The sequence below is a fragment of the Tamandua tetradactyla genome, chromosome 6 (genome assembly GCF_023851605.1).
Source record: "Tamandua tetradactyla isolate mTamTet1 chromosome 6, mTamTet1.pri, whole genome shotgun sequence".
NCBI lineage: Eukaryota > Metazoa > Chordata > Mammalia > Pilosa > Myrmecophagidae > Tamandua > Tamandua tetradactyla.
Genome location: NC_135332.1, coordinates 54,993,718 through 55,018,726, shown reverse-complemented (window position 1 = coordinate 55,018,726; position 25,009 = coordinate 54,993,718). Strand labels below are relative to the sequence as shown.

Sequence of the window (25,009 nt, the reverse complement as noted above, 5' to 3'; positions counted from 1 at the left end):
CCACAAGCTGGGATACTTCGCTGAAGAGAGTTCCAAATTAAATGTGGAAAATGTGGCCTGGTTTCTCCTTGTAGCTTATAGTGAAATGTTGGCAGAAAGACGTAAGCTGAGAGCTGAATTCTTGGGTACAAAGAAATTAAAAATTGATGGTCTGAAAAATCCTAGGCTTCCAGAAAGGGAGACCCCAGACAATAGTACCCCACATAAGGATTTAACCAAACATGGACGCAGTCAGCCATTTCAGAAAAAGCCAGGACTGGAGACGGAGTTCTCCAGGAAGGATTTGTGGAAAGTCCTATTGTCTGATGGCTATAATCCTGCATACTACATAGAGAACCAACAAGAGTATTGTGGGTCTATATAAATGGAACCACTGCCAGTCCGGACTGAAGGAACAGAAAAGGGACAAATCGAGGGAAAAATAACTTCAAAGGCAGAACAATGGAAGCTAAGATCTGAAGCTAAGGTCTGCAGCTAAGAAACCTCAGTCAGGAGAGTGGATCCACCCTTGCATGTGGAGGGGGTGAGTGTGTCCTGAAGGCAGAGGCGGGCCTTCTGCCTAGATGTGCTGGAAGAGTTGTGCTGTCTCAGGCCTCAGAGAGGGTGGAGCATATAAATCAGGGATTGGGGGGAGCTGGCTGCCACCCCATTGTTCTGGAGGGGTTGAGCATGAGCCCTGGAGATGGCAGAGATCCTGGGTGCTGCCCCAATGTCTGGAGAAGGTGGAGCTGAGAAAAAGATAGTCTCCTCAACGTCCCCCAAGGTTGCAGTTGGAGAGAACAGGGCTGCTGCATAGGCCCTTGGAAAGGGTGGAACTGCTGCTTTCTTAGAGCTCCAAGGATAAATGATCGCCAGACTTTGAAATGTAATAGAGTTTGCCCTGCAGGTTTTTGGAACTGTTTGGGTCCCCTGACCCCTGTGTTCCTTCCAATTTCTCCCAATGGAAATGGAAACATTTATCCCATGACTGTCCCTCCTTTGTATTTTGGCAGAAGATAATTTGCTGAGTTTTACAGGTCCAGAGCCAGAGGAGAATTTTGCCTTAGGACAGGTCAAGTCTTTAACTGACCTTGATGTAATTTTGTACGGTTTCTGACTTCGCATTGTATTTGTATTGTTACTGAAATGGTTTAAAGCTTTGTGATACTGTAATGGAATGCATATATTTTGCATATGGGAAGAACATGTCTTTTGGGGGTCTAGGGGGTGGGGATGTGCTGGTTTGAAACTGTTATGTACCCCAGAAAAGCCATGTTCTTTAACTCTGATTCAGTATTGCTGGGTGGGATCTTCTGATTAAGTTGTTTCCATGGAGATGTGACAACCCAATTTTGGGTGGGACCTTGTGATTAGGTGGTTTCTGTGGAGATGTGTCTCCAACCATTCAAGGTGGGGCTGCTTATTGGAGTTCTTTAGGAGGGAATCATTTTGGAAAAAGCTTCAGAGCGACAGGAGACCCAGGGATTTGGAGATGTAGAAGGAAAATGCCCCCGGGGAAGCTATTTGAAACCAGAAGCCAAAGACCCAGCAGCCGCCAGCCACATGCCTTCCCAACTGACACAGGTGTTCTGGTCCCACTGGTCTTTCTTTGGAGTTAAGGTTTCTTTCTCTGAATGCCTTAGTTCACACATTTCTATGGCCTTAGAACTATAAACTTGCAACTTAATAAATTCCCTCAAAAGTCTTTCCAATTCTGTTATATTGCTTTCTGGCAGCTTTAACAAACTAAAACAAGGATATATGCATAAGATCTCTTAATTATATATATGAAGAGAGTGTTCTAGAAGCTTCTGGAAAGAAAAAAATAGGTCTCCAACAAAGAAACAATAGAATGGCATCAGAATTATCACTGGCAACGCTGGATGCTAAATATCAATGAAACAAAGTTCTGAGAGAAAACTATTTTGCATCTAGAATTCTACCAGCTAAACTCTCAATTAAATGCAAGAGTAGAATAAAAACATTTTCAGACTTACAAAGGCTTCAAGTTTCCCCTGCAGATATTCTTTTTAAGAATTTACTTAAGGGGGCAGGCCACGATGGCTCAGCAGGCAGAGTTCTCGCCTGCCGTGCCAGAGGACACGAGAGAGGAAGACACAGGATCCTGGAAAAAGTGTCTCCAACCCAGGAGAGTAGCTCAAGGGAAGTCCACTGAAGACAGATTTCAGTGATTAGTCCAGGCTGAGCAGGAAATGGGTCTGGAGGGAAAGAGAAAGTTATGTGCAGTAAAGGAGCTGTATAAAAGAGGATACAAAGTTTCATTATTCTTTTATTAGTAAGAAGAAAGGGTCCCTGAAAACTCCAGGAAAAACTAAAAACTGCAGCAGACAGTCATGATCCAAATAGGAGGCAAATTAAAATGGGACATGATTTAAAGTAATTAATAGAGTTAAAAAGGAATCCATTTGTTCATGAAGCTAGGAACATTTTTCTTTGGGTGGGTGGTTATTAAAATGTGAGCCTCGCCTACTATTTGACCCTGAGGTGGTAAATAAAAAACAAAATAAATTTAAATCGCTAGTATTTATCTAGTACTGTTTATGTGTCAGGCACCATTCTAGGAGTTGAATGTAGTTCTTATCGAATCCTCATGATAATGCCCTCAGATCAGTCCTATTATTGCCTCCGTTTTACAGACGAGGAAAGCAGGCGCAGAGGGAAAAGGAGCACAAACCAGGCAGCGCAGAGCCAAGTGGGGCCTGGGCAGCTGGTTCCAGAGCCGGCCCTCTTAACCACGAGGCTCGAACGGCGGCCTTCTGACAAAAAGAGTACATCATTTTTGCTGAATTCAACGCTATTTACGGATTTTCAACTTGTGGAACTAACCCACAGACCAAGCCTGGAAGAATTCATGATGGCTAAAGGAAAGAACCTAAGCGTACAACTCTGATAGCCTAGCAGTGAAGGCACAGCCAACAAAAGGAGGGAGGGGAGAGTGTGGCAGGGAACAGAAGGAGCACAGGTATCCGCGACTCACACTGGGGGAGTTGAGGAGTTAATGCTAACGTTGGTAGATGAAGATAGAGGCCACATTATATAAAGTTATAAATGTAACTAATTGAGAGCTTAAAAAAAAAAAAGGATAATAATAGAATGATCAAAGATTGGTGGGGTTGGGTGGGGAGAGGAAGTAGAACAGTCCAAGCAAGCCAGATCCTCACTTTTCTTGGCCCGGAGTCCATAGAGAGCATCTGAAGCTGATAAACCAAGAAAGGCATGGCTGGAACCGCCACGGGAACGGATGACAAGCAGTCAGTCGTGTGGGGCTGGTGGTGAGCCTGGGCCAGGGAGGACCCAGGCAGGGGAGGCCAGGGTAAGCAATTCAGAGGGATTTTTTTTTTTTTAATCTCATGACTGGATTGCTTTAAAATGAAAACATAACAGAGTGGTAATTGGATACCGATGGAGTTTGGGCCGTGGGCAATCGCAGCAGTTTTTCAGAGGGAACCAGGGCTTTACAACGGACAGGAAGGCAGTGCTGGGTCCTGGCCTGGGCACGGTGCAGCTGGTGGGATGCGAGGGCACTGCCCCTTGAAGGCGGCAGGGCAGCACGGGGGGTGCACCGGGGCCAGGTCTGACAAGCTGAGACTGCAGCCCAGGGGCCACCAGTCGGCTGCCACAGGGAGCCTCGAGCCACAGAGACACTGCACAAGGCAAGTCGGACCGTGGTGCTGACATGGCACACACGTTCATCTTTAGTCTCGTTTTATGCCAGAAATGCTATCTGTGGTTCAAGTAAGATTGGGACCCTCCTACTCTAAAGTTCCGGCTAACAGCTGGATTGCCTGCAGCCCCACGAGCCTTCAGACTTACTCAAGTTGGGTGGAGACTCAGCATTCATACAGCATGTGCTTAGTTTGTGATGGCTTTGACTGGCTGTGTTAGTTCAGCGTGAGGAGTGAGGGTTGTGCAAAGCAGGTCACAGGCCTGTACCTACATTCAAGCAGCACGTGGAAGGGCTTGGCATCTACTGTTCTCAGTGCCTTGGATGGGACTGACATCACCAAGAGGCAGGGGGAGAAGCTCCAGGGCTCCGTGCCCCCACCAAAGATGGCAGAACCACCTTTCTCAAAGCTCCAAAAGGTAGGTAAAGGGTGTGTAACAGGAGGGCACCAAATCAAGAAAAAGTCAACTTAAAACCTCATGGCGTCCTGGCTGGCCGTTCCTGCACGTCCTCACCGGTTTAGCGTGGAGCTGGCTCGTGCTCTGGTTTAAGTCCCTGGCTCTGGATCTGGAAGGGGTACAGTCACCTTTGTGCACACATTGGCGGCATGAATGTCTGGTCCAACCTGTCTGGTGCCAACCTGAAGGACCGAACCAGCACACGTGTTGCAGCTTCACCATCCCAGAGCTTGCCCGGCCTGGCAGTGGCTCGCAGCGCTCTCCTACGAATGCACAGGAGGACAGTCACATCACAGCTGCCTGGGGCAAAGCACTGTGGGCTGCAGGGACACAGTGACGCACCTGGGAGAGGGACGTTTGGATTGACGTAAATGGGGAATTCCTAGGGTCGACACAGGCATGCCTAGGACAAGACTCGTTGTAGAAAAGAACAGGGAGGACCATATGCTTCAGACCTAAAACTCCCCATTCGGACAGCCGAGCTCTGCAGGAGAGACGCCTCGGGGTCACGGTCGCAGTGTAAAGCACAAGTGGGCTGTGTGGAACCCTTATGAGAGGGTTTTTTTGCTTTTTTTTAAACTTTAGATCATTCCGTTCTACATATATAAACAGTAATTCACAATATCATCACATAGTTGCACATTCATCATCATGATCATTACTTGGAACATTTGCATCTATTTAGAAAAAGAAATAAAAAGAAAACAGAAAAAAAATTCATACATACCATACCCCTGACCCCTCCCTTTCATTGATCACTAGCATTTCAATCTAAAATTATTTTAACATTTGTTCCCCCTATTATTTATTTTTATTGCATATGTTTTACTCGTCTGTTGATAAGGTAGATAAAAGGAGCATTCATGAGAGGGTTTTGAGAAGCGGCTCCTTCTCCTGCTCAGGAATCCATAGGTTCTGGCTCTCCATTAACCTCTTCTCAAAGTGTTTACTCCTGATTTTGGTGTTGGCTAAGAGCCAACTGAGATCCTTCCCAGGAGTATTTCCCGATTTGCATTTTAAAGATTAATACTTTAAATCCTCAGGGCTGGGCGGGCCACGGTGGCGCAGTGGCAGAGTTCTCGCCTGCTATGCCGGAGACCCGGGTTCAATTCCCAGTGCCTGCCCAGGCAAAAAAAAACCAAACAAACCTTAGGGCTGGGGTTGTGGTGGTGGTGGTGGTGCGTGTATGTGTGTGTGTGTGTGTGTGTGTGCTGAGCCAGTGGGGAAAGCCCCCACCAGCCTCCTGCCTCTTGGGTGTTGCTGGCTAAGGCCATTTCCTTGAGGCTCCGGAGCACTCAGCACACCACTGTGAGGCCCCTAACCCCCACCCCTCCCCGGCAGGCAGTGGGAAGTCCATCTTTAACGCTTTTGCCTCATCTGTGTAGACCCTGGGAGAGGCACAGCATCCACTTGCAAACCCCCGAGGGCAGGGAAGCCCCTTGCTCAGCCCTGCAGAGCAGAGTGGGGAGCCTGCCCAGGGCCCCAGCAAGTTCCTCTCCTTTTCAAGTGGGTTTTTGTGCAACCAGGTCAGTCTGGGAGGCAGGCAATTGCCAGCAGAGTGGAAAGCAAAAATGCAGTGGGAAAAATATTCTGAGGGTGCTATCTGTTTTCTTGACAGATAATTTAAACACCTTGGCGAGATTATTTGAGATCCAGAGGAAAAGCTTTGGCTTCTATTAACCCCTGGCGCGGGGCGCTTTCCTGCCAGCCTTCCGTACAATTACCGGTGAGGGCGCATGGCGGCTTGGGAAGGAAGTGGTGCCCATCAGTGGCTCTCACGATGGAGACCTTGCACACACCCTCGCAAGCTGTGCCCCAAGGAGGGGTTCCTCAGCCTCTGCACCTCACTGTGGGGTGGAAGGGCACCCACAGACCCCCGGGAGAGGGGACCCCTAACATCCCTCTCTGGTCTTCTCTCTGCACGAATGGTCTTGCAAGTTCAACATGCCCATGGAAGCCGATCACGCTTCCAGCTTCTGTTCTTAATTACTTGCTTGTCAACATTTTATAAACGCCTCCTCTTCCTCGTAATCTGCACGTGGCATGAAATCCCCTTTAATCCCAAATATTTAGCCACCTTCTCTGTTCTAACACGGGTGTGGGATATGGAAGTGTTGGGCTGCAAAGCCAACTTTTGTCCTCAGATGCAATGGGCTGCACACAGGGAATGCGTGGGGGTCGGGGTCAGGAAACTGGACAGGCCAGTTACACTGAGCCAGGTCTTTGCAGAGGAGCTTCAGGATTTTGAGTCAATTCCCAGAACAACAGACATGCCTATGTTTAAACACAGCCTCTGAGACATATTCCAAAGTCAAAGGGAACCGCGATCCTGGGCTGACCTCTAAGTGGCCAAGTGCGCAGGTAACGCCGGGGGCTGCTCTCAACCCAGGGACACGCGTCTCCATTGCGGATTTGAGCACGGCTTCATTTCCAACTGGTCTTGTTTCTTCTTGGGGAAAACCTGTAATTCTAAGTTTGCATTGCCTTCTCAACCTTCCATATTTATCATTGTCTCCCTTGTCATTTTCAGTGCTTTTATTTTTGTTTTTTTTTTTTTTCCCTTGGTGTTCTTGGAGATCTTAGAGGCTTTTCTTAACATCACTGATTTAAACTTTTTTTTTGGTCTGATTTTAGTGATTTCCTCTGTGATCTTCTGGCCTGGGAAATTTGGCATACGAAACAAACTGTACGAAAACACAGTATAGTTCAAGGAACCACATTCGAGTAAACACCTGGGAACTCACAAGAAATTACTATTATGGGATCTCAGAGGCCGCCTGAAAGCCTTTCCTCCCTCCAGAGGCACCACCATATGGGATTTTATAATAAGCAATATATGCGTTTCCTTCTATTTTTAAAAAAACCACCTATGTAGGTATTTCTAAAAAAAAAATAAATATTTACAATGGCCTGTTTTTGAACATATGTTTGAATCCTTGGGTATTTTTTATTTTTTAGCAAAGGGTCAAGTACTTTACTTCTCATGTCTTGCCTAGGTTTAGTGCACAAACAGAAGAAAGAAAACTGTTCGGTATCGAATTACACACTTGACTTTCGCAAGGCTGTCTCTTCTGATAAAGTGGGGCTAACCACTGACGAAGAATTACTTTGTTTTTAGTGTGTGCTGTGATGCTGCCGTATGCTAAAAGGATATGCACGGGCTGTGTGACTCCTGAACACTTTTTGTTTTCATTTGAAGACGGTCTGAAGGGGCACAAGAAGGCAGAGGAAAACAACTTTCCTTTAATAACTAAGTTCCTAGATTCTTTAGCTCTTGGCCCCGAGCGCAGGTGAATGGCTTGCTTTCACCTGTAATCTGAAAAGAGGTGGACTTCAGGGTCCCCCCGTTCCAAAGGTGAGGTGAGGGAGAGCTGTTGGAAAAAAAACCCAACAGTATGAAGACAGACAGTTTGGCATGTTGCCGTTGACAACTTGCCCACTCTGAGACCTGCTTTTTCCATCTCCAACCGTCCCTGCTTGTTTCTCGCTCAGGCAGCTGGGGTTCTTTTTTTCATGGCTGTTTGTTACTTTATAACCACAATTTATCCATTCTACTGTGAAGGGACATCGATTAGGAAAGCTGGTGCTATGTGCATTCTTGGGCATGTTTGCTGGAGCGTGTGTGAGAGCTTCTCCAGGATACACACTTAGGAGTGGGGCTGCAGGGCTGTGTCATGCACAGGACACAGTGCTTGCAAAGAGCTCAGGAGGGACTAGGTGTAGCGTGGAGAAGAACCAGCCAGGCCATCTCCAGAATAGGCCTCTGGGGTTTCGTCTGCAAACAGGGAGCACCGGGAGCTGCCCCATGAGCATGACATGGATCCTCAAGTTGACACAGGGTTGGGAGCAGCAGGCAAAGTTAAGGGACAAGGGCACTGAAAGCCAGGTCCAGAGATGCAGCCAGTTGGAAAAGGCCAGGGCCAGGCTGGACTTCAGCTGTGGGGACACTGGCCCAGGCTGGGATGTAGCAACCTATAAAGTCAGGGCAAGGAGCCAGGGAGAGCCACGTGTAGAGTCAGGAATCACCTCCCAAGGGCACCTATGGGAAGATACGGCTGAAGGGCCACTTCCACTCACCCGTCTGTCCTTCTCCAACCTCTGGGCCCAGGCTGGAGCAGGATGTGTCCATGAGCTCCTTCCTGAAGGCAGTGGACGCTGGCCTGTGAGAAGTCAGGACGAGGCAGCTGGTCTGGTGGAAAGTCCTTCAGACAGCCCCAGTTCAAACTCCAGTTCTGCCTGTCCTGGCCATGCCACGTTGGGCTCGTCACGGAAGGTCCCGGAGCTTCCTTTTCCTCAGCTGGAATATGGGGACCTGACAAAAGCCAGTTCTCTTCTGCTTTTCTTTTTCATCAAATTTTCTGGCACCTGAGTGGTATGCGTCATGAGTTCCTTCTCTAGGAGAGAGGATGGGTATGTTTTCCCAGGGCTGGGTACCACCCAGGAGCTTAATAAATAGATCCTGACGGATGGAAACACGCTGTATTCCCCAGTCTCCATCTGAGAGACAGTTGGCCAGAAAGAGGGGCACAGCTGTGCCAGCCAGTGTACTTGGCATCCGAAAAACTGGCAGGCAAATCGGATTACCAAATTTTGACTCAAATGAACGTGAGAAAAAAATACCAAATTCAGAGGACCCTCCAGCTTTTCACCTGCCCTCCCTCGGATATTGTTCCAAGGAGAACCAGGTCGTGGGAGGGGCAGGAAGGGACGAGCTGAGCCACCCTGCCAAACTTCAAGGACGGCCACATGCACAACATGCTCTGAGGACACCCGATTCAGATAAGACTCAGCCGGGTGGTGCCCGGGGCTTGGTGGAGCCGCGGTCACTTCCAACCCCGCAAGGCCACTGAGCCTTCTGAGCCTGCCCCTCCAGCACTCCCACGGGGCTCCGACCCTCGAGGAAGCCAGGGCCCAGCACTCAGAACTCCGTGCCGTCTATGACATGCCAGACACTAGGCCTTTGTCCAGCTGCTCCCTTTCCTACACCGCCTGTCCCCAGAGACCCGCTTTGGGCGCCCTGCCTGCTGCCTGCGAGCCCTAACTCTGGTCTCACCATCGCAGAGGCCCACCCTGCTGCTCTGCTCCTAGCGCCACAGGTCCTCCCCTCCCCTCCTGCATCCCCACCCCACCACTCCTTGTCCCCTTGCCCGGCTCTACTTTTACTTTTTTCCATTTAGCATCTAATATACCATCTAACTTCTTAGTTGTTTCTGTTTTATTGTCTGTTCCCACCCCACCTTTCCTGCTAGAATATAAGCTGAAAGCACAGATATCTATTTTGTTTATTGACTTTTCCAAGGGCCGAAAATAGTACCTGACACATAGTAAATAGTCAGTGAGTACTACCTGAAGGAAGGAAGGAAGGAAGGAAGAGAAAGCAGTGTTGTTAGAAGGGGTTTTGGAGGTGGACACACCTAGCTTTAAAACCCGGCTCCAACAATTACTGCCTGGTGTCCTTGGGGAAGTGACCTCCTTTCCCTAAGCCTCAGTTTCCCCATCTGTCACAAGAGAACACCAACGAGTACCTCACTGAGCTCCTGTTGGAGACAAAGTACGATATCTCCCGACTGGCCCGTAGGGCTCAGCTAACCTGGGCTACGTAAGCGGCAGATTGGGCTCCTCTGGCACACATGGCTGGACCACCAGCCAGGAGGCGAGAGCACGGCGGTGAAGTCAGTTCCCTTGTGGCTCTTTCAGCATCTCAGAGAGAAAAACTCTTTTTCAAGAGATGCAGGCTGGGGTCCCCCACACAAGGGGCAGGACGGGGGCGGGAACGGTCCAGCATGCCTGTGGGAGGCAGGCAGCAGCAGGGAAGGGAGCTGGTGGGTGCCAGCAGCAGCCTGCTCCACCTGCCACTTCCCGTGCGTGGGCGCCAGGAGGTGGCACCGATAGTGGTCTGCCTGGCAGAGCCGCGGCGGCGTGGGAGGTGACCGACACCCGGAGGAAGTGTGACCATCGGGTCTCTTGGGGATGCCGCGACGGCAGCCCCAGGCAAGCTCCAGCCGCCCACTCCTGGGCACATTCACAGGCCTGTGGAAGGGGCCCTCTGGCAAAACTGTTTGCAGCAAAAATCCAAACTGCAAGTAACAGCGGGATCAGGAGTGAACCAGCGTGGGGAAACAGATGGCAGCTTGCGGCGGGCACAGCCGCCCGCCAGGGATGCAGCTGCGACAAGGATGCTTGGCTCGGCTGGCACGGCTCGTTCCCATGGGCGGCTGCTGGCGAGGGAGGGAGCCCCTGGTTCTCCTGGGGGGCCAGGGGGGGTCCCAACTGGGCTATGGGTCACATTCGAGTTGGGTGAGGTAGAGATCACTTAAAGACCATGAGGGAAGTCACTATTTATTTCACAAATTCTTCTTCTCCTTTGGGCAACCAACAAGCTGGAGAGAAGGGACAGGAGTAAGGAATAGAGACCCAGCATCAGTGGGCACTGAGGCCCCAGCCAGGTGGTCTGTGATTGGACTTCAGAGAAAGCATCCTGCCAGGAAAGGGTTCTAAAGTGACCCAAACAAGGCAAGTGCTTTCCTATTTTGCAAATTTCTCTTTCAACCAGTCAATGTTTACTGGGCACCTTTTAAGTCCAGCAAGTGTGGGATGGAGCTTGGGCCTCTGCTGAGTCAAAAGCAGGATGTGGTGTTAAATTGGGAAAGTGAAGCTAAAGCTGAACAGAAAAAGACTTTCTAATTGTATTAATCAGCTTCCAATTACTTGCAAATTGGTCTTCGCCCCTTTCTAGGAAGCTCATCCCCCTCAGACAGTGCATCCTCAAAGAAGCCTTCTTATTTGGAAAGGTATGTTTTAGAGACTGGAGGATGATTTCTAGAATCCTGGGGAATCTAGATTCCAATTAACTTGGCCACTGATGACGGTAAAAGTTTGAGTGAGTCACTCTATTTTTAAATGAATCTGAATTAAAAGCCAAACAATAAATAAAATGAACTTCCGGTCTGCAACGTCACGGATTTAGAAGTCACAACCTCTTCCAAATTTGCACTCACACCCATGAAAGCACCGGAGAAAAGAACTAGCGCGGGAGGGGTTTCCGAGCCCACCGACCTGTCAGTTTCATTCCAGCAGGAGGCAGATGGTCTGGATGAAAAGTTTTTGGCCCACTTGGGCCTTGCCTCCCGGCCAGTCACCAGGGGTGCAGGGTCTGAAGTCCCCAGGACACCAAGCAGCCTTCCTGCCTCTGGCAGGCTGCGTTTCCTGCTACAGCACAGGTGCTGTCCTCCCTCCTCCTTTCTCATCTCCATCCCCAGGAGAGACAGAACCCAGAAAATAACCAGGCAGGAGTGGGAAGGAGCTGGCAACGGCAAGCTGCATCTAGAAGGGTACATCTCCTCAAGCAAAGCTTTGGAGTGGGGGAGCAGGGGGAGCAGAAGAGCCCTGGGGGTAGCACTGACCCTGGCTGTGCTTTTTCCTGTCCTCCTTAGTTCCCACAGCCAGAGGACCAGATCCCAGGAGAGCAGGTGCCCTCTCTGTGGAGCAGCATGCCGCCTCGCCTGCTGCCTCTGGGGAAATCCTGGGTCTACAGAGCTGGTCTCACCTGAAGATGGGTTGGGGGTGGGGGAGCTTGGATATGGGAAAATCTACCAAACAAGTAGGGAAGGCACGAACCATTCTGAAGACTCTGAGTGTGTAGTATGGGTAAATGTTACATGCTAGGTTTCAGGGAAAAAATTCAAGAATTGTTTGGTATCTTGGGAAGTTGAAAGAAGACTGTGCCTCTGTGAAACTGCGAGCCAAAGTAAGAAAACAGGCCAAATAGGTGAAAGAATGGAGGGATGCAAGGAATCTAAAAAGGACAGAGCAGAATCAAAACTTAACGCTACTTCTTACAGAGTAGAACCGACAATGTGGAAGAAGGGAACTCTTATCTACTGCTCATAAGAAGAAAGACTGGTGTAAGTACTTCGAAAAACAATTTGGAATTAAAAATAAAGCTGAACACTGACATACTCCAAGAGTCAACAGAAGCCCTCCTAGGCATAAATTCTAGAGAAAACTCTTGCACATATGCTACAGGAGATATAAATGTTTACAGCAGAATTATTCATAATGGCAAAAGAACTGAGAACAACCACAATGATCACCAATGGTGGATGGATAAATAGATGGGAGAATAACCATTACAATAGACTACAGACAGCAGTGAGAATGAACAAATGCAGCTACATGCATCAACATGAGTGAAGCTCAAAATCATGCCATTCAACAAAAGAAGCAAAAGCCAATGTCCTTACAATGATCTACAAGGACCAATGTGATCTGACCCCACACCACATCTCTGGCCTTCTCTCCCTGACCCTGACTTTTTTCAACTCCACCAAGCACACACACGCCTCAGGACCTTTGCATGTGCTGTACCCTCTATGTGGAATACATTCCACCCACATAGCCCCATAGAGGGCTTGAGGTCTCTGCCCAAATGCCATTTTATCAGTGAGCCCTTCCTTGACCCTAATATAAAGAGCAGCAACCCCCTTCCCCCAACTGCTCCTAGTGCCCCTTTAAGCTGATCACTTTATCACCACTTGTGATATTGTAGAATTGACTTGACTGTGTTTATGGTCTCTCTCCCACTAGAAGGGCTGTCTGCCTGGTGCCTAGAAGGTGTCCAATGAATATGCGTTGAGTGCCCGAAGGAAAGACTGCATTCGCCTGCAAGTCCCTCTAGAGTGCGGAGGGCTGAAGCTCCCGTTGCTGCCCTGAGAAAGTGCACATGGACAGGGCACCCAGGGGTGGCCAACCGATGTAACCAGAAAAAATACTCATAATTATTTCCATTCCAGAGAGGATGGGAAGGGAGCGCCAAAAGGAAAGGGAGATAAGGGTGCTTGGGAAAAGTCGTACAAGAGTTCCCATCAGAAAATTCAAGTCCTTCCATTGGGGCTTGACTCTTGCTATAGGCCAGAACTCCAAATGTTTATCACAGGCTCAGAACGGGCTACATGAGGCACTTAAAATTGGACATTTTCAATGCTCTTTCTATTGAGCTATCTTGTTGTTGTGAATAGCTATTTCTTTCTAAAAAAAAAAAAAAAGGCATTAAAAAACCAATTACCTTGTCACTCACTCCAAAGGCAGACAGGGAAATCCAGCACATGGGCCAGGCACACGCAGGCAGCCAGGCTCAGACTCACCACCGGGGGCTTCACGGCCCCATCCCTACCTCCCAGATGCCCACAGCCAGCCCGGAGCTGCAGAGAGGGAATACGGCATTCCTTTTTTTTTTTTAAATTAGAGAATGTAGGCTTATGAAAGATCACACAGAAAATACAGAGTTCCCATATATCTGCCCCCATTTTTAACATTTTGCATTAATGTGGTACCTTTGTTACAACTGAGGAGAGAATATGATCATAACTGTACTAACGACTGGGGACTTAAGTCCCTGCGTTACACTAAGGATTCACTGTTTGTGTTGTACAGTCTTACAGTGTTTTGTTTTGTTTTGTTTTTTTCAGTTTTTATTCTAGCAACAAATACACCACCGAAAATTCCCCCCTTTTAACTATACTCAGATATATAATTCGGTGGTGTTAACGTTTGCAATATGGTGTTACCATCACCCCTTTATGTTGCCGAAACTTTTCCATCATCCCAAACAGAAACCCCACATTAATTAAGAAGTAACTCCCCATTCCTTAACTCGATAACAGCCTCTGGTAACCTGCATTCTAGTTTCTGACTCCATGAATTTGCTTATTTGAATTACCTTGAATAAGTTCAGACAACATTTGTCCTTTTGTGTCTGGCTTATTTCACTTAAGGAACATAGCATTCTTGATTCTGCTAAGTTTTACCAGCCTCTAAAAATTCAAGGACAAACTGATAGCATAATAATGCAAAGCACATGCTTCGCCTTAGGAAAGATAAGAAAACTCATCCTAAGGTATCTTGGGCTTCTCTGGGCCCTGGAGTGACCCGGATCAGGACAGGCTGGTGTGGGCCGTGCACGTGGGCGCCCAGAGCGACTAAGGAAAGCAAAGTAACTGCGGGGTGGGGGGGACTGGGCGGGTTGCTGCCTTGCCCTCCACTAAATTACTAAGTTTGCTAAATCTGTCTTTCCTTCCACCCACCTTTTTTTCCCCATGACAGCTCTTTCATCTCTACCCTCCCATAGTTCAGCTGGGATGTGATTTCACCCTGCTAATGCATCCCCCATAAGGTAATGTTTTTAGGAACGTCCTCTTATGCATATCTGCAACTGCAAAGGGGGCCCCTGGAAACCAGAAGGACCCCAAGTTCAGAGGGGGGATTTTGGCAGGGTAAGGAGGAGAGGCCGCTAATATTTATGGAGTACTACGCTATGGCAGACATTTGGCACGCTTTAACAATCGTGCTGAATTCTCACAGCCACTCTGTGAGGCAGGTATTGCCTTTACCTGCAGGCAAGGTAGGATCCCGGTGCACATTTTGAGTCCTCCCTGACACCGTCCCTGTTCCAAAGACATAGCAATGTCAGATGGAAATATTTTTAAAACAACAATGTACAATCTTATCTGTGCTCAAATACAAGAGATGCATCTCAATGGATCAGAAAGTCAAAACGGTAAGAGGGGTTGTAGGCATGGCCTGCAGAGCTCTGAGTCTAGAAGCAGGTGGGGGCAGCGGGGAGCTGGTGTGCCCTGGGAGGGAGGGGACTGGAGCCAGGGTCACAGAAAACAGGGGCTGCTGAGGGGATTTTCCAGCTGGGAAAGGAGGCTGAAAAAAGCAGGGCCCCATCCAAGCCTAGAACTTACAAAAGAAAGCTGAGCACTGAGGGGGGCTGGAAGCAGTACACATAGCCAGGGCCTGGGCCAGGTTTTGGCAACAATCCCAGTGTTACTGTGGACACGTGGCTCCCTACGAATGCAAGACACGTGGCACTACATTGGGGACCCCGAGGCTGCCGGGTGGCGGCAGCTGCACAACCACTTGGCAGGGAGAGCTGGGTGGGAAAGGGCGAGAGGCCGACTCCCACGCCAGATGAGTATACAAACCAAAATTCCAAAACACCCGAGGAAAACTAACGCTAAGAAAGACAACCAACAAAACTAACAGCTGGGGTATAATTTACTCCAGAAAAATTTTAAAATGTTGGAACACCCTGGAAATAACTTCAAAATAAGTTTCTTTAGGAATCTCAAAAGACAAAGGGAAAAAATCCATTTACAAAGAAATCACGAAACCCAAACAAGCAGAAATAAAACAAGAACAGGTAAATATAAGAAGAATCTATTAAAGACCCTGGAAGTGGAAAATTTAATAACTGAAATTTAAGATTCGATAGTAATAGTAGAAGGGTACAGGGGGGACTCTAAGATTTCAGGCTACGGCCTGTAGTTAACAGGAAGGTATCAGCAATGCCACAGCACTCTCAGGGGCAACTAATGGGGAGGGGGCAGTGATAAGGGGTCATTTTGATTTGATAGTTAGTGATGAGGTGTTTGTTGGTTCTTTGTCTCTATGGAGCAATGAAAACTGTTTAAAATTGAGAGTGCTGCAGATTGTACAACCAACCGTAAGACATGGTTTGTTTATTTTGGATGTTATCCACGATGCCCAATAGATGGAGGCAGCCAAAGGGTACAAAGACTAAGAAATACAGTGGTGAACTGCGATACACTTATATACGGAATACGGTGCAGCTACAAAAAGGAAGGACCTCAAGAGGCACACAGTGAACGAATAAACCTTGGTGACAACATGTTGGGCAAAATAGTTCAGAAACAAAAGAACAAATATGCCACAGTCTCTTTCAGAAGACACACAGGAGAAACTGGAGCCTGGACTGTAGTCCTTACAGCAGCCACACTTCGTCTGAGGTTGTAAGTGTGTTTCTAGATTCTAGACACTGAGTTATGTGTGTGTCAACTGGCATTTCCCTAGAACCTTGAGTAGCTGTGTGATACCTAAGACCAGAAGTTAAGTGCAATGGCCTGACAGTTATCACAGCTATAATAACAGTTAAAGTGACTGAAAAAAGAGATCAGACTTCAATTAGAGATAAAAATGAAGCCAAGCTGGCTGGGACTAATATAAATTAGAATAGACATGATGGTGTATGTACTCTAGACCTTCACCTACTGTCTGAGACCAAAGGCAGAGAAGTTTACTGTGTCTAGAACATACATTTTCTGTAACACAATCTAAATCAACCTGCTGGGACAGCTCATTTAAACAACCCAAACACCTGGAGCCCAGAACAGGCTGAGGCCTTGTAATTCTGCACAGCTTAATGTAATGCTCGGATACATCTCAGACTGTGGTGGGCTGATAATTAGAAAGTATTGGTAGAGTTCCTTGAGGGTCTGAAGGAAAAAAAAATGGAACTATTAAACTTTCCCATCTGGAAAACCTGGGTACCCTCTCAACCACTGAGGACTCCCAAGAAAATAGGCCAAGCCCTGGATTTTGAGGCTCACCCTTACGGAACTTATTTCTGTAGGGGAGAAGCTAAGACTACCCATAACCAGGCCTAAGAGTTGCTTCCAGGAAGCTTCTTTTGCTGCTCAGATGTGGCCTCTCTCTCTCTCTAAGCCCAACTCTGGAAGGAAAATCATTATCCTCCCCACTACAGGGACATGGCATTTAGGGGTGAAAATCTCCCTGACAACGTGGGGCATGATTCCCAGGGGTGAGTCTGGCCCTGGCACCGTGGGATCTACAGTGCCTTCCTAATCAAAAGGGGGCAAAGAAGTGTAATAAAATAAGGCATCAGTGGCTAAGAGAGATCAAATGGAGTCAAGAGTCTGTTCTGGGGGCTGCTCGTATGCAAGCTGCAGTTAGGTAGTGCTAATTGCCATGGTTTGCTAAACCCTAACCAACGTCACTCTTGCTGACTCTTAAGAACAACTAGGGCTAGAACTGAGACTTCATACATGTTTCATGCACTAGGTTTGCTTTCTTGGAACCTATAGTTTCCAGAGGGTTCCTAGGCCAGATAAATCCTGAAACCCAGAAGGCCCAGCCTTTTCCCAAGATTATCAACTAGTTACAACCCCTCATCCGTTAGTGTGGACATCCCTTCTCAATATGAAAAAGTCAGAATGGGTGTAGCATAAAGATCCCTCTATCTCATATAGAAGGATCAAATGAAAAGGAGGAGTTATAACAGAGAAAATATGATTTAACAAGTGAGTATGACTGCTGAATCACTATGTTGATATTTCTTTTAGCCTCCAATGTTTTGGAGCAACTAGAAAGAAAAAAGCTGAAATAGTGGAATGGTAACCCACAGTAAACACTGAAATCTCTTCTGTAACTACTTGTTGGTGTACTTTGACAAGCATTATGGTTTTCTTTGTATGTATATTATATTTCACAGTTAAAAAATGATTAAAAAATTACTCAATAGATGATAAACTAAGCTAGTCTCAGACCAAAAAAAAAAGTCAATCGGGAGGCAGAAATGAAGAATTCATCAGAAAGTGTCACAGAAAAACACAAGAATAAACAGGGAATGCAGCTGAGAGTTACAGGGGATAAACTAACCTGCATCCAACAGGATTTCCATGAGAGGAGAGAGGGAATGGCAGAACAGCAATACTCAAGGATAAAACAAGGCTGGGAATTTTCCAGAACTGAAGACATTTTATGGGTCCTCAGGTTTAAAGTGTATACCAAGTGCCAAGCAAGATAAAAATAAAAAATGAAATCTGCGTGTGGCGAGCCCAGGGCAGACTCGCCCCGTCTGCTGCCCCACCCCCTCCCCATCCTGCTCCCTTCTGGGTCCACTTCTGACCTCTTCCAGAAGGGGGCCCCAGCGTGGGGTCAGCACACGCGGGCTCTAGACTCCCCCCACCACTACAGCTGCCCACTCGAGTGGGCCTCGACTTCCTCCTCTAGAATGGGCACAGAGGCAGAACGACAGACCGGGGGATACTGGGGGTGGGGGCACCATCTCAGCAGACCATGGCTGCATCTGCTTTCCCACTCCCCGAGGACAAGCTAAGTGACCACAACAAGCTCAACCTCTCATGCCTCCACTTCCCCATTTAGGACAAGGGGATGATAATGGCACCTGCCTCGGGGGTGGTGCTGGGATGCAATGAATTAACACATGCAAAGAGCTTAGTGCGTGCCAGGCACGAGGCCAACTGCTCACGCTGGGGTAGCTGTTAGGATGATTGCTATTACTTTTACCATTACTGTTACTATTACTATACCACTAGCCTCCATCAAAATGCCACATGCACAATACACTGCCAGCCTGACGCCAGGCAGAGCAGACCCAGGGCCTGCTTCCACCCCTGCACTTGGGAAACCGGCAAGCCAGTAGGCTGCCCCTCCCCACACGTCTCCCCTGGCCACCCAGGGCAGGCCCTGCTGGCCTCCGGAAAAGCCCCTCCCAGCGACCACCCACCCACTTCCCTGGGGAGAGGGTACCCCCTGCTCCCTGCCCGCCCTGTCACCCCACCACCGCCCCCTGCCACCCCGCGGGCCCTGGGTACTCTACCTCTCTCTGCTCACTGCAGATCTTACACAGCCACAGGGGCCGCTTCTGGCCAGGGGAGGCCTCGATCCCACATTTGGTGCAGACTTTCTACAAGAGAGGGGACAGAGGGTAAATGCTTTGGCCTCTTCCTCCTTGGCTGAGCGGCCGGGAAAGCAGAGGTTCACTTCTGCGTCTTCCAAGGGGATGGCTTTTGCTTCAGGCTAGAGGGGCAGACGGCCGGAAAGGCACAGATTACACAAAAATTCCTCGTTGGTGTGGGGCACAATGAATACTCTCCATGGTGGAGATTCACCCCCACAAATACGTTGTTAGGATCACAGCAGAAAATAAGCTTGTTGTTATTTACAGCTGCTGCATCATTTTCAATAGCAGAGAACTGGAAACAACCCAAAACGCAACACCACCAGGCAAATGCAACAGAATCTTATATAGTTTTAACAGAGCAGATTATGGTGATACATGGAACTGTAGGCAGGAAATAATGTCACTCAATAATGAAAACATGCATTTGTACAGGCCATGCACACAGAGGTTATATAAGTTGATACAGTTGATACTAACAATAGCTTGAGCACTTACTATATGCCAAGCCCCTTCATTTAAACACCCCAGTAATTCTATCATGTAAGCAACAGGCCCATTTCACAGCCAGGAATCATGGGGGCTCAGAGCAGAGCAAGAATTTACCCAAGTTCATATGCAAGCAAGTAATGCAGTAATGGACCCAGATCGGACTCTCTGGCCTGTGCTTTTGGCCATTATGTAATCTCCTTCAGATGCATAAATAGCCGGAACTTAATTACTACAACGTGTTTTCTTCTACAGAGTTGCTTAAGCTCTGTTTTAGTTTGCTAATGCTGCAGGAATGCAAAATACCAGAAATGGATAGGCTGTTATAAAGGGGATTTATTAAGCTAACAACTTTACAGTTCTAAGGCCTTTAAAATGTCCAAATTAAGGCTTCCAGAGAAAGACACCTTGTCTCAAGAAAAGCCAATGTCTGTCACATGGGAAGGCACCTGGCTGGCGTCTGCTGGTCCTTGTTTCCGGTTCTGTTGCTTCCAGCTTCTGATTCCAGTAGCTTCTTCTTTATGTGTCCGTGTGTCCTGATTTAGCTATTCTAGGGCAAAACTCTGGGTGTCACCTCTTAGCTTAGCCTCTCCTGGGGCTCAAGATTTCTTCTCTTCAGGTTCCGGCTATTTCTGTGAGTCCTTGCTTAGCACCCGGGTGACGTCTGTCAGCACTCCAGGCATCTCTACACGTCTGCATCTCTTCAACTCTGACCTGTCTCTCTCTCCATGGGCTCTTTTAAGAACTCCAGTAAACTAATCAAGACCCAGCTTGAATGGGCAGTCACATCTCCATCTAATCCAAAGGCCATGCCCACAAGGGGGGTGTCACATCTCATGGAAACACCCTAATCAAGAGATCCCACCCTACGATATTGAATCAGGACTAAAGAACATGGCTTTTCTGGGGTACGGAACAGTTTCAAGCCAGCACCAGCTCATAACTTCTACATACATATTTTGTTTCCCCCTAAACCCACAGCACGAGCAGTGGTGGGAGAGGCCACGAGGGAACATGCTGGAAGGTGGGGGAGGGGTGTTGCAGGGGCTGAAGCTTGTTTCCAGATAAACCAGGCACAGTCTGATTCAGCAATACCTTCTCTTCCTCCTCAGAGGACTGGGGCTCCAGCTCATCAGTCTTCCTGCCATGTGGGAAGCTTCCCAGCCCTGCGGGGTGGGGGGCTCTCTCCTGCCCCCCGGCTGAGAAAAGGCTGGATCTGTTGCTTGGCCTTTTGTACAGGCTGCCAACCGAGCAAGGAGCATGCCTCTCCACAGAGAGGCAAATGTCACCGACTTGGCTTCCCAGAACATGTTGTCACCTGCCCGCTTGGGAAGGCTTAGCCCGGCCCTGCAGGGGGAGGCAGCCAGCACATGGCAGGAGGGGCATGAGGATACATTCCTGCGGGGCATGATTTGCTCCCATCTGACATGTGCAGGTACCAGAAAAGTCTTGTTTCTTAGTTCTCCAAATAAACCGCAATTTGCTGCATCCAAGTCCCCAGCCCTCTGAGCTGGCGAGAAAGTCAGTCTCCATCAAGACCAGACCCTCCCCAGGTCTCACAAAGGGCCACCTTGAAGGGTGAGGGGCGGGGCGGCTGCTACTTTGCCAGGCTTCGGTTTGGGATGTTCGCCGGGCTGGGGCTCCGCTAAGCCACCATCTCCCAACCTGGTCCTGGGGCTCTCACTGCCCCCACACCCCAACACTCACCCCCAATCATTCTACCTCCAGGGCAGGGTCTCCCGTAAACCCAGCAGATGGGCCTCTCCCACCTGGAGTACAGGCGAGAGGAAGGAGGTGCTGAAGGAAGTTGGCTTTGCTCCCTGGCTAATTCCCAGTGTCTCATAGGTAGAGTGCGTACGTGCAAATAAACATGGTCCTCTCAGAGGTGGGAGAGTTTCCTACCAAATTTTCACATGTGTACAGGGTGCAATGACGGCTCACCCAGCAAACACACAATGCACACCAATCCTTTCGTGCATAGCTTTAGCGGCTGTGGTCCAACCCCAACAAAACCTGGAAACCCTGAGAGGCAGAAAGGGCTCCCCCCCACCCCACTGCCTCTCCCAAGGCTATGGCATGAGTCGATGGTGTTGGGAATAAGGAGGGAATAAAACACTAATTGCTATCATTTATTGGGCTTGCGCCCGGCACTGTGACAGACCACAAAATATGAAAGAGGTTGGTACTGTGCACCCCATTACACAGATGAGGAAACTGAGGCTCAGAGATGCCAGCTGGTCCCACAGCTGGAAGTGACAAACCTTGAGTCCAGGCTGGTCTGACTTCAAGGCTCCTCCTTCCAGACATCAGGGGAGCTGGATCCCTCCTCCCCTGCCCAGGTGCCCACAAGTGCCCCGTGCTCTCCAGGGACCTGGTGCCCTGGGGGTGTGGCTGATGTTCTCAACTCATCTGCAAGAAAGGGGCCCAGGCTGACCCTGGGACCAGGCTTGCGGGGGATGAGGGCGCAGCTGGTGTGCTCATAGGCTCTGCCACACTCATTCTAGGAGCTGACACTTGGGCTGGGGAGCCTGGCTCTACCCTCTGGGTATCTCTTGGGAGGGAGGTTTTCAGCTGCAGGCAGGGAGCCAGGGAAGTGACCTCCCCACAGCCCCGCAAGCTCCCCACAGCCTGACCCACCTCTCAGGGGCCTACCTCCCCCAAAACAGCCAGGTGGGCTGGTACAAACCCTGCCTCTCCCCTTAAGAGCCGAGCCTTCTCTCCACTTCTGCATGCTGGGGGACTTAGGAGTTGGTATGTTGTCTGTCTCGTCCCTGGAATCACTTGGAGCCTCCCCTGCCCGGATTCGCCACCTTCCTTCATCCTGCACCGAGACCCATTTTTATTTTCCTGAAACACCGCTCTGGGCCCTTCCAGAGGCCACACGGCGCGGTGCCGAGGGCACTGGCTTTGCAGAGAGGCCTGGGTGGGTCCTCAAGTAAGCCATGCAAACTGCTCCGAGCCTCCAAGTTCCCCATCTGTAAAATGGAATAAACGCTTATACCACAGTGCTTTGAAGATCAACTGAGACACACAGGCAGAGCAACCAGCCCCTTCTAAATGCCATTATTATTATTATTATTATTTTATTATTATTATTGACCCCTTCCCCACTGTCCCTCCATATCTGCACTGTCCACCAGCCACATGTGGCTATTTAAACTAAAATCAACCAAAATCAAATAAAATGAAAAACTCAATCCCTTGGACACACCAGCCACCTTTTGAGCGCTCAACAGCCACCCATGACTTGTGGCTACCAGGCAGCACAGAAATGGAACTTTTCCATCATTGCAGGAAGTTCTGCCGAATGGTGCTGGATGACAGGGTCCGGCCCTCAGTCCTGGCCCTCAGGCTCTTACAATCTGGCTCCGCAGCCTGTTCCCACGCACACACCCCCCCAGCCTCTTCCCAGCAGACTCCTGCTCACAGGTGTGCCCTGCCAGCCTGGCTCTTCTCCATCCACCCTCTCCATCCGACTCCCCCCACCCTCTGATTAGCTGATCCATGATGCCATCCCACCTTGAGCTCCCACTCTGAGCACAGCCTCCAGGACCCCCAGGGGGGCACAGGCAGCACAGCCGCGTGCATTTAACACTTGTCACTGGTCTACCTCCCTCCTCATTCCCCTCCCCGCCTGCAGAGGGGGCAGTCCTGCCTGCTCCCCAGTTCCCAACAAGAGCTGGGATTGTCCAGGTGGCAGGAAAAAAACCACCGTGCATTCCTCAAAGCAGAGGAGGTGGCGGTGGGGGCTGTCCCTCAGGTCACCTCCCCTTGCCCCACAGGTGATATGGGCAGTTGGGACTGGCAGGTAGAGGCATGTCCGCCCTGGCCTCCGCGCAGCTCTGTCTCCAGGCTACCAGCCACCCTGGGGGAGCCACGGCCAGTCCCCTCTTGGCCACCCTTATGCACCCGCAGCAAAGCTGTCAGGCAGGGGAGTCAGGTGCTCCCAAGAGGTTGGACTCGGCAAAGAGAGAACATGTCCCAGTTACAATTGTACATGATTGCTTCTCTCTCTATTAAATTTCAATCAATAAGAGAATAATGAGGCTTTCCCCATCTGGGCTTGGTCTTTACTCTCAAGTTTCAATAAAAAAAAAAATTAAGCAGGCGGTAGTTAAAAAGCCAGTGTGAGAAAGGAAGAGCCGGCCTGTACATCAATTCAGTGCAAATACTCACAACGTAGCACAGCCCATGTCAAGGATGGCCCTGGGGTGCGGGGTGGCCTTTTGCTTCCCAGCCCGAGACCTCCTTTGAGTGGGAATGTGTGGGCAAGCAAGCCCTGGCTTCCCGCGGCGGGCTGACGCGCCCTGCTGCCTGCACCTGTGTCTGAGCATTAAACAAACCGAGTCCAGCTTCCGTGTCTGACTCGGAGCAGAAGTGACAAAACCCTAGGCCTTCAGACGGCAGGCACGGTCTCTCCACACTCCTGCCTCAGTCGCCCCATTAACTCCTTTTGAGAATGTATGTCCTGGCCCCCAAAACACAGGGGTAGGGTGGCCTCAGGGAATAGTCGACAGGGTTGGAGCTGGAGAGAGTCCACTAGAAAGCTGGGCAACACCAGACTTGTTAACTTTTACCTTCTCTGAGCCTCGATGTTCTCATCTGTAAAATGGTGGTAACAGACAGACTTCAGCCACGTTGGGAGGCCCAAGAGAGATGTCCCATGGAAGAGCTCAGCATCGTACCGGCTGGAGGGCAGACAACGACCACAGCCCTTTTCCAGGAGTCATCCTTGAGCCTCACTCTTCCCCACTCACCCACCCAAATAATCCATCTCTCTCGAGTTGCCAACACCTCTCCGTCACTACCTCCCCGCCCCCCGCTGCCATCACCCATGCCTGGCTTGTGCGGGGCCTCCCAGCAGGCCCCTCCACCCCACCCGCCTCTTTGGCCAGCCTCCAAATGGTTCCAGACACTGGCAGCTGGAGTGATGTTTTCAAGACACAAATCTAATCATGCCCGTGTCCAGTCCTTGCCAGCTTAAAAGCCTTTGGAGGCTTCCCATTGCTTTCCCAACGAACACCACCCTCTCTTGCACAGACTGCAATGGCTGCTCAGGCTGGACCCTACCTCATTGCTGGCCTCGGATCACTCCCCTCTGCCCTCTACTTTTTCTGCCCTCTACTCCACCGCCTTGCCTTCTACTCCCTGTGCTCCGGCCCTGTTGACCTTCCTTCAGTCTCTGGGCCTTGCTCTGCCACAGGGCCATTGCACATGCTGCCCTTCTTGTCTCAGATGCACTGGTCACACCCTCTTCATTAACCTGAGTGTCCTTCAGACTTCAGCAAAAAGCAACACCTCTTCAAGGAAGCCTTCTGGGACTTCTTACCAGGTCAGAGTTCCTACAGCAGCGCTTGTGTTCTAGTTTGCTAGCTGCTGGAATCCAATACACCAGAGACGGGTTGACTTTTAATAAAAGGGGATTTATTTTGTTGGTTCTTCAGAGGAAAGGCAGCTAACTTTCCACTGAGGTTCTTTCTTACGTGGAAGGCACAGGATAGTCTCTGCTGGTCTTCTCTCCAGGCCCCTGGGTTCCAACAACTTTTCCTGGGGTGACTTCTTTCTGCATCTCTAAAGGCCTGGGCTGAGCTGCAAGTGCTGAAATGAGGAATGCCGAGCTGCTTAGCTGTGCTACGTTGCAATCTCTCATTTAAGCACCAACCAATTAAGTCAAACGTCACTCATTGCAGCAGACACGCCTCCTAGCCGACTGCAGATGTAATTAGCAACAGATGAGGTTCACGTACCATTGGCTTATGGCCACAGCAACAAGACTAGGTATGCTCACCTGGCCAAGGTGACAACTGAATCTAACTAACACAGCTTGCCTCCTCTCCTCCATTGTCGGGGTTGTGGTTTTACCCGCATTTGTGT

General features: G+C 49.5%; 1 protein-coding gene across 7 annotated transcripts in view; it reads right to left on the bottom strand.

Annotated features, from left to right (window-relative positions):
- Nucleotides 1-25,009, bottom strand: part of RPH3AL (rabphilin 3A like (without C2 domains)) — a 144,448-nt gene that overhangs the window by 34,164 nt on the left and 85,275 nt on the right. For 4 of the 7 annotated variants that reach the window (XM_077165455.1, XM_077165461.1, XM_077165456.1 and 1 more), the window contains exons 5-6: nt 18,566-18,652; nt 14,511-14,564 (exon numbers count right to left, since the gene is read on the bottom strand). The exons of 1 other annotated variant lie outside the window; for it this stretch is intronic. In XM_077165455.1, the coding sequence (XP_077021570.1) occupies nt 14,511-14,564; nt 18,566-18,652 (141 nt within the window). The remainder of the gene's footprint in view (nt 1-14,510; nt 14,565-18,565; nt 18,653-25,009) is intronic. 2 more of the 7 variants (XM_077165459.1, XM_077165458.1) reach the window with 1 other exon arrangement.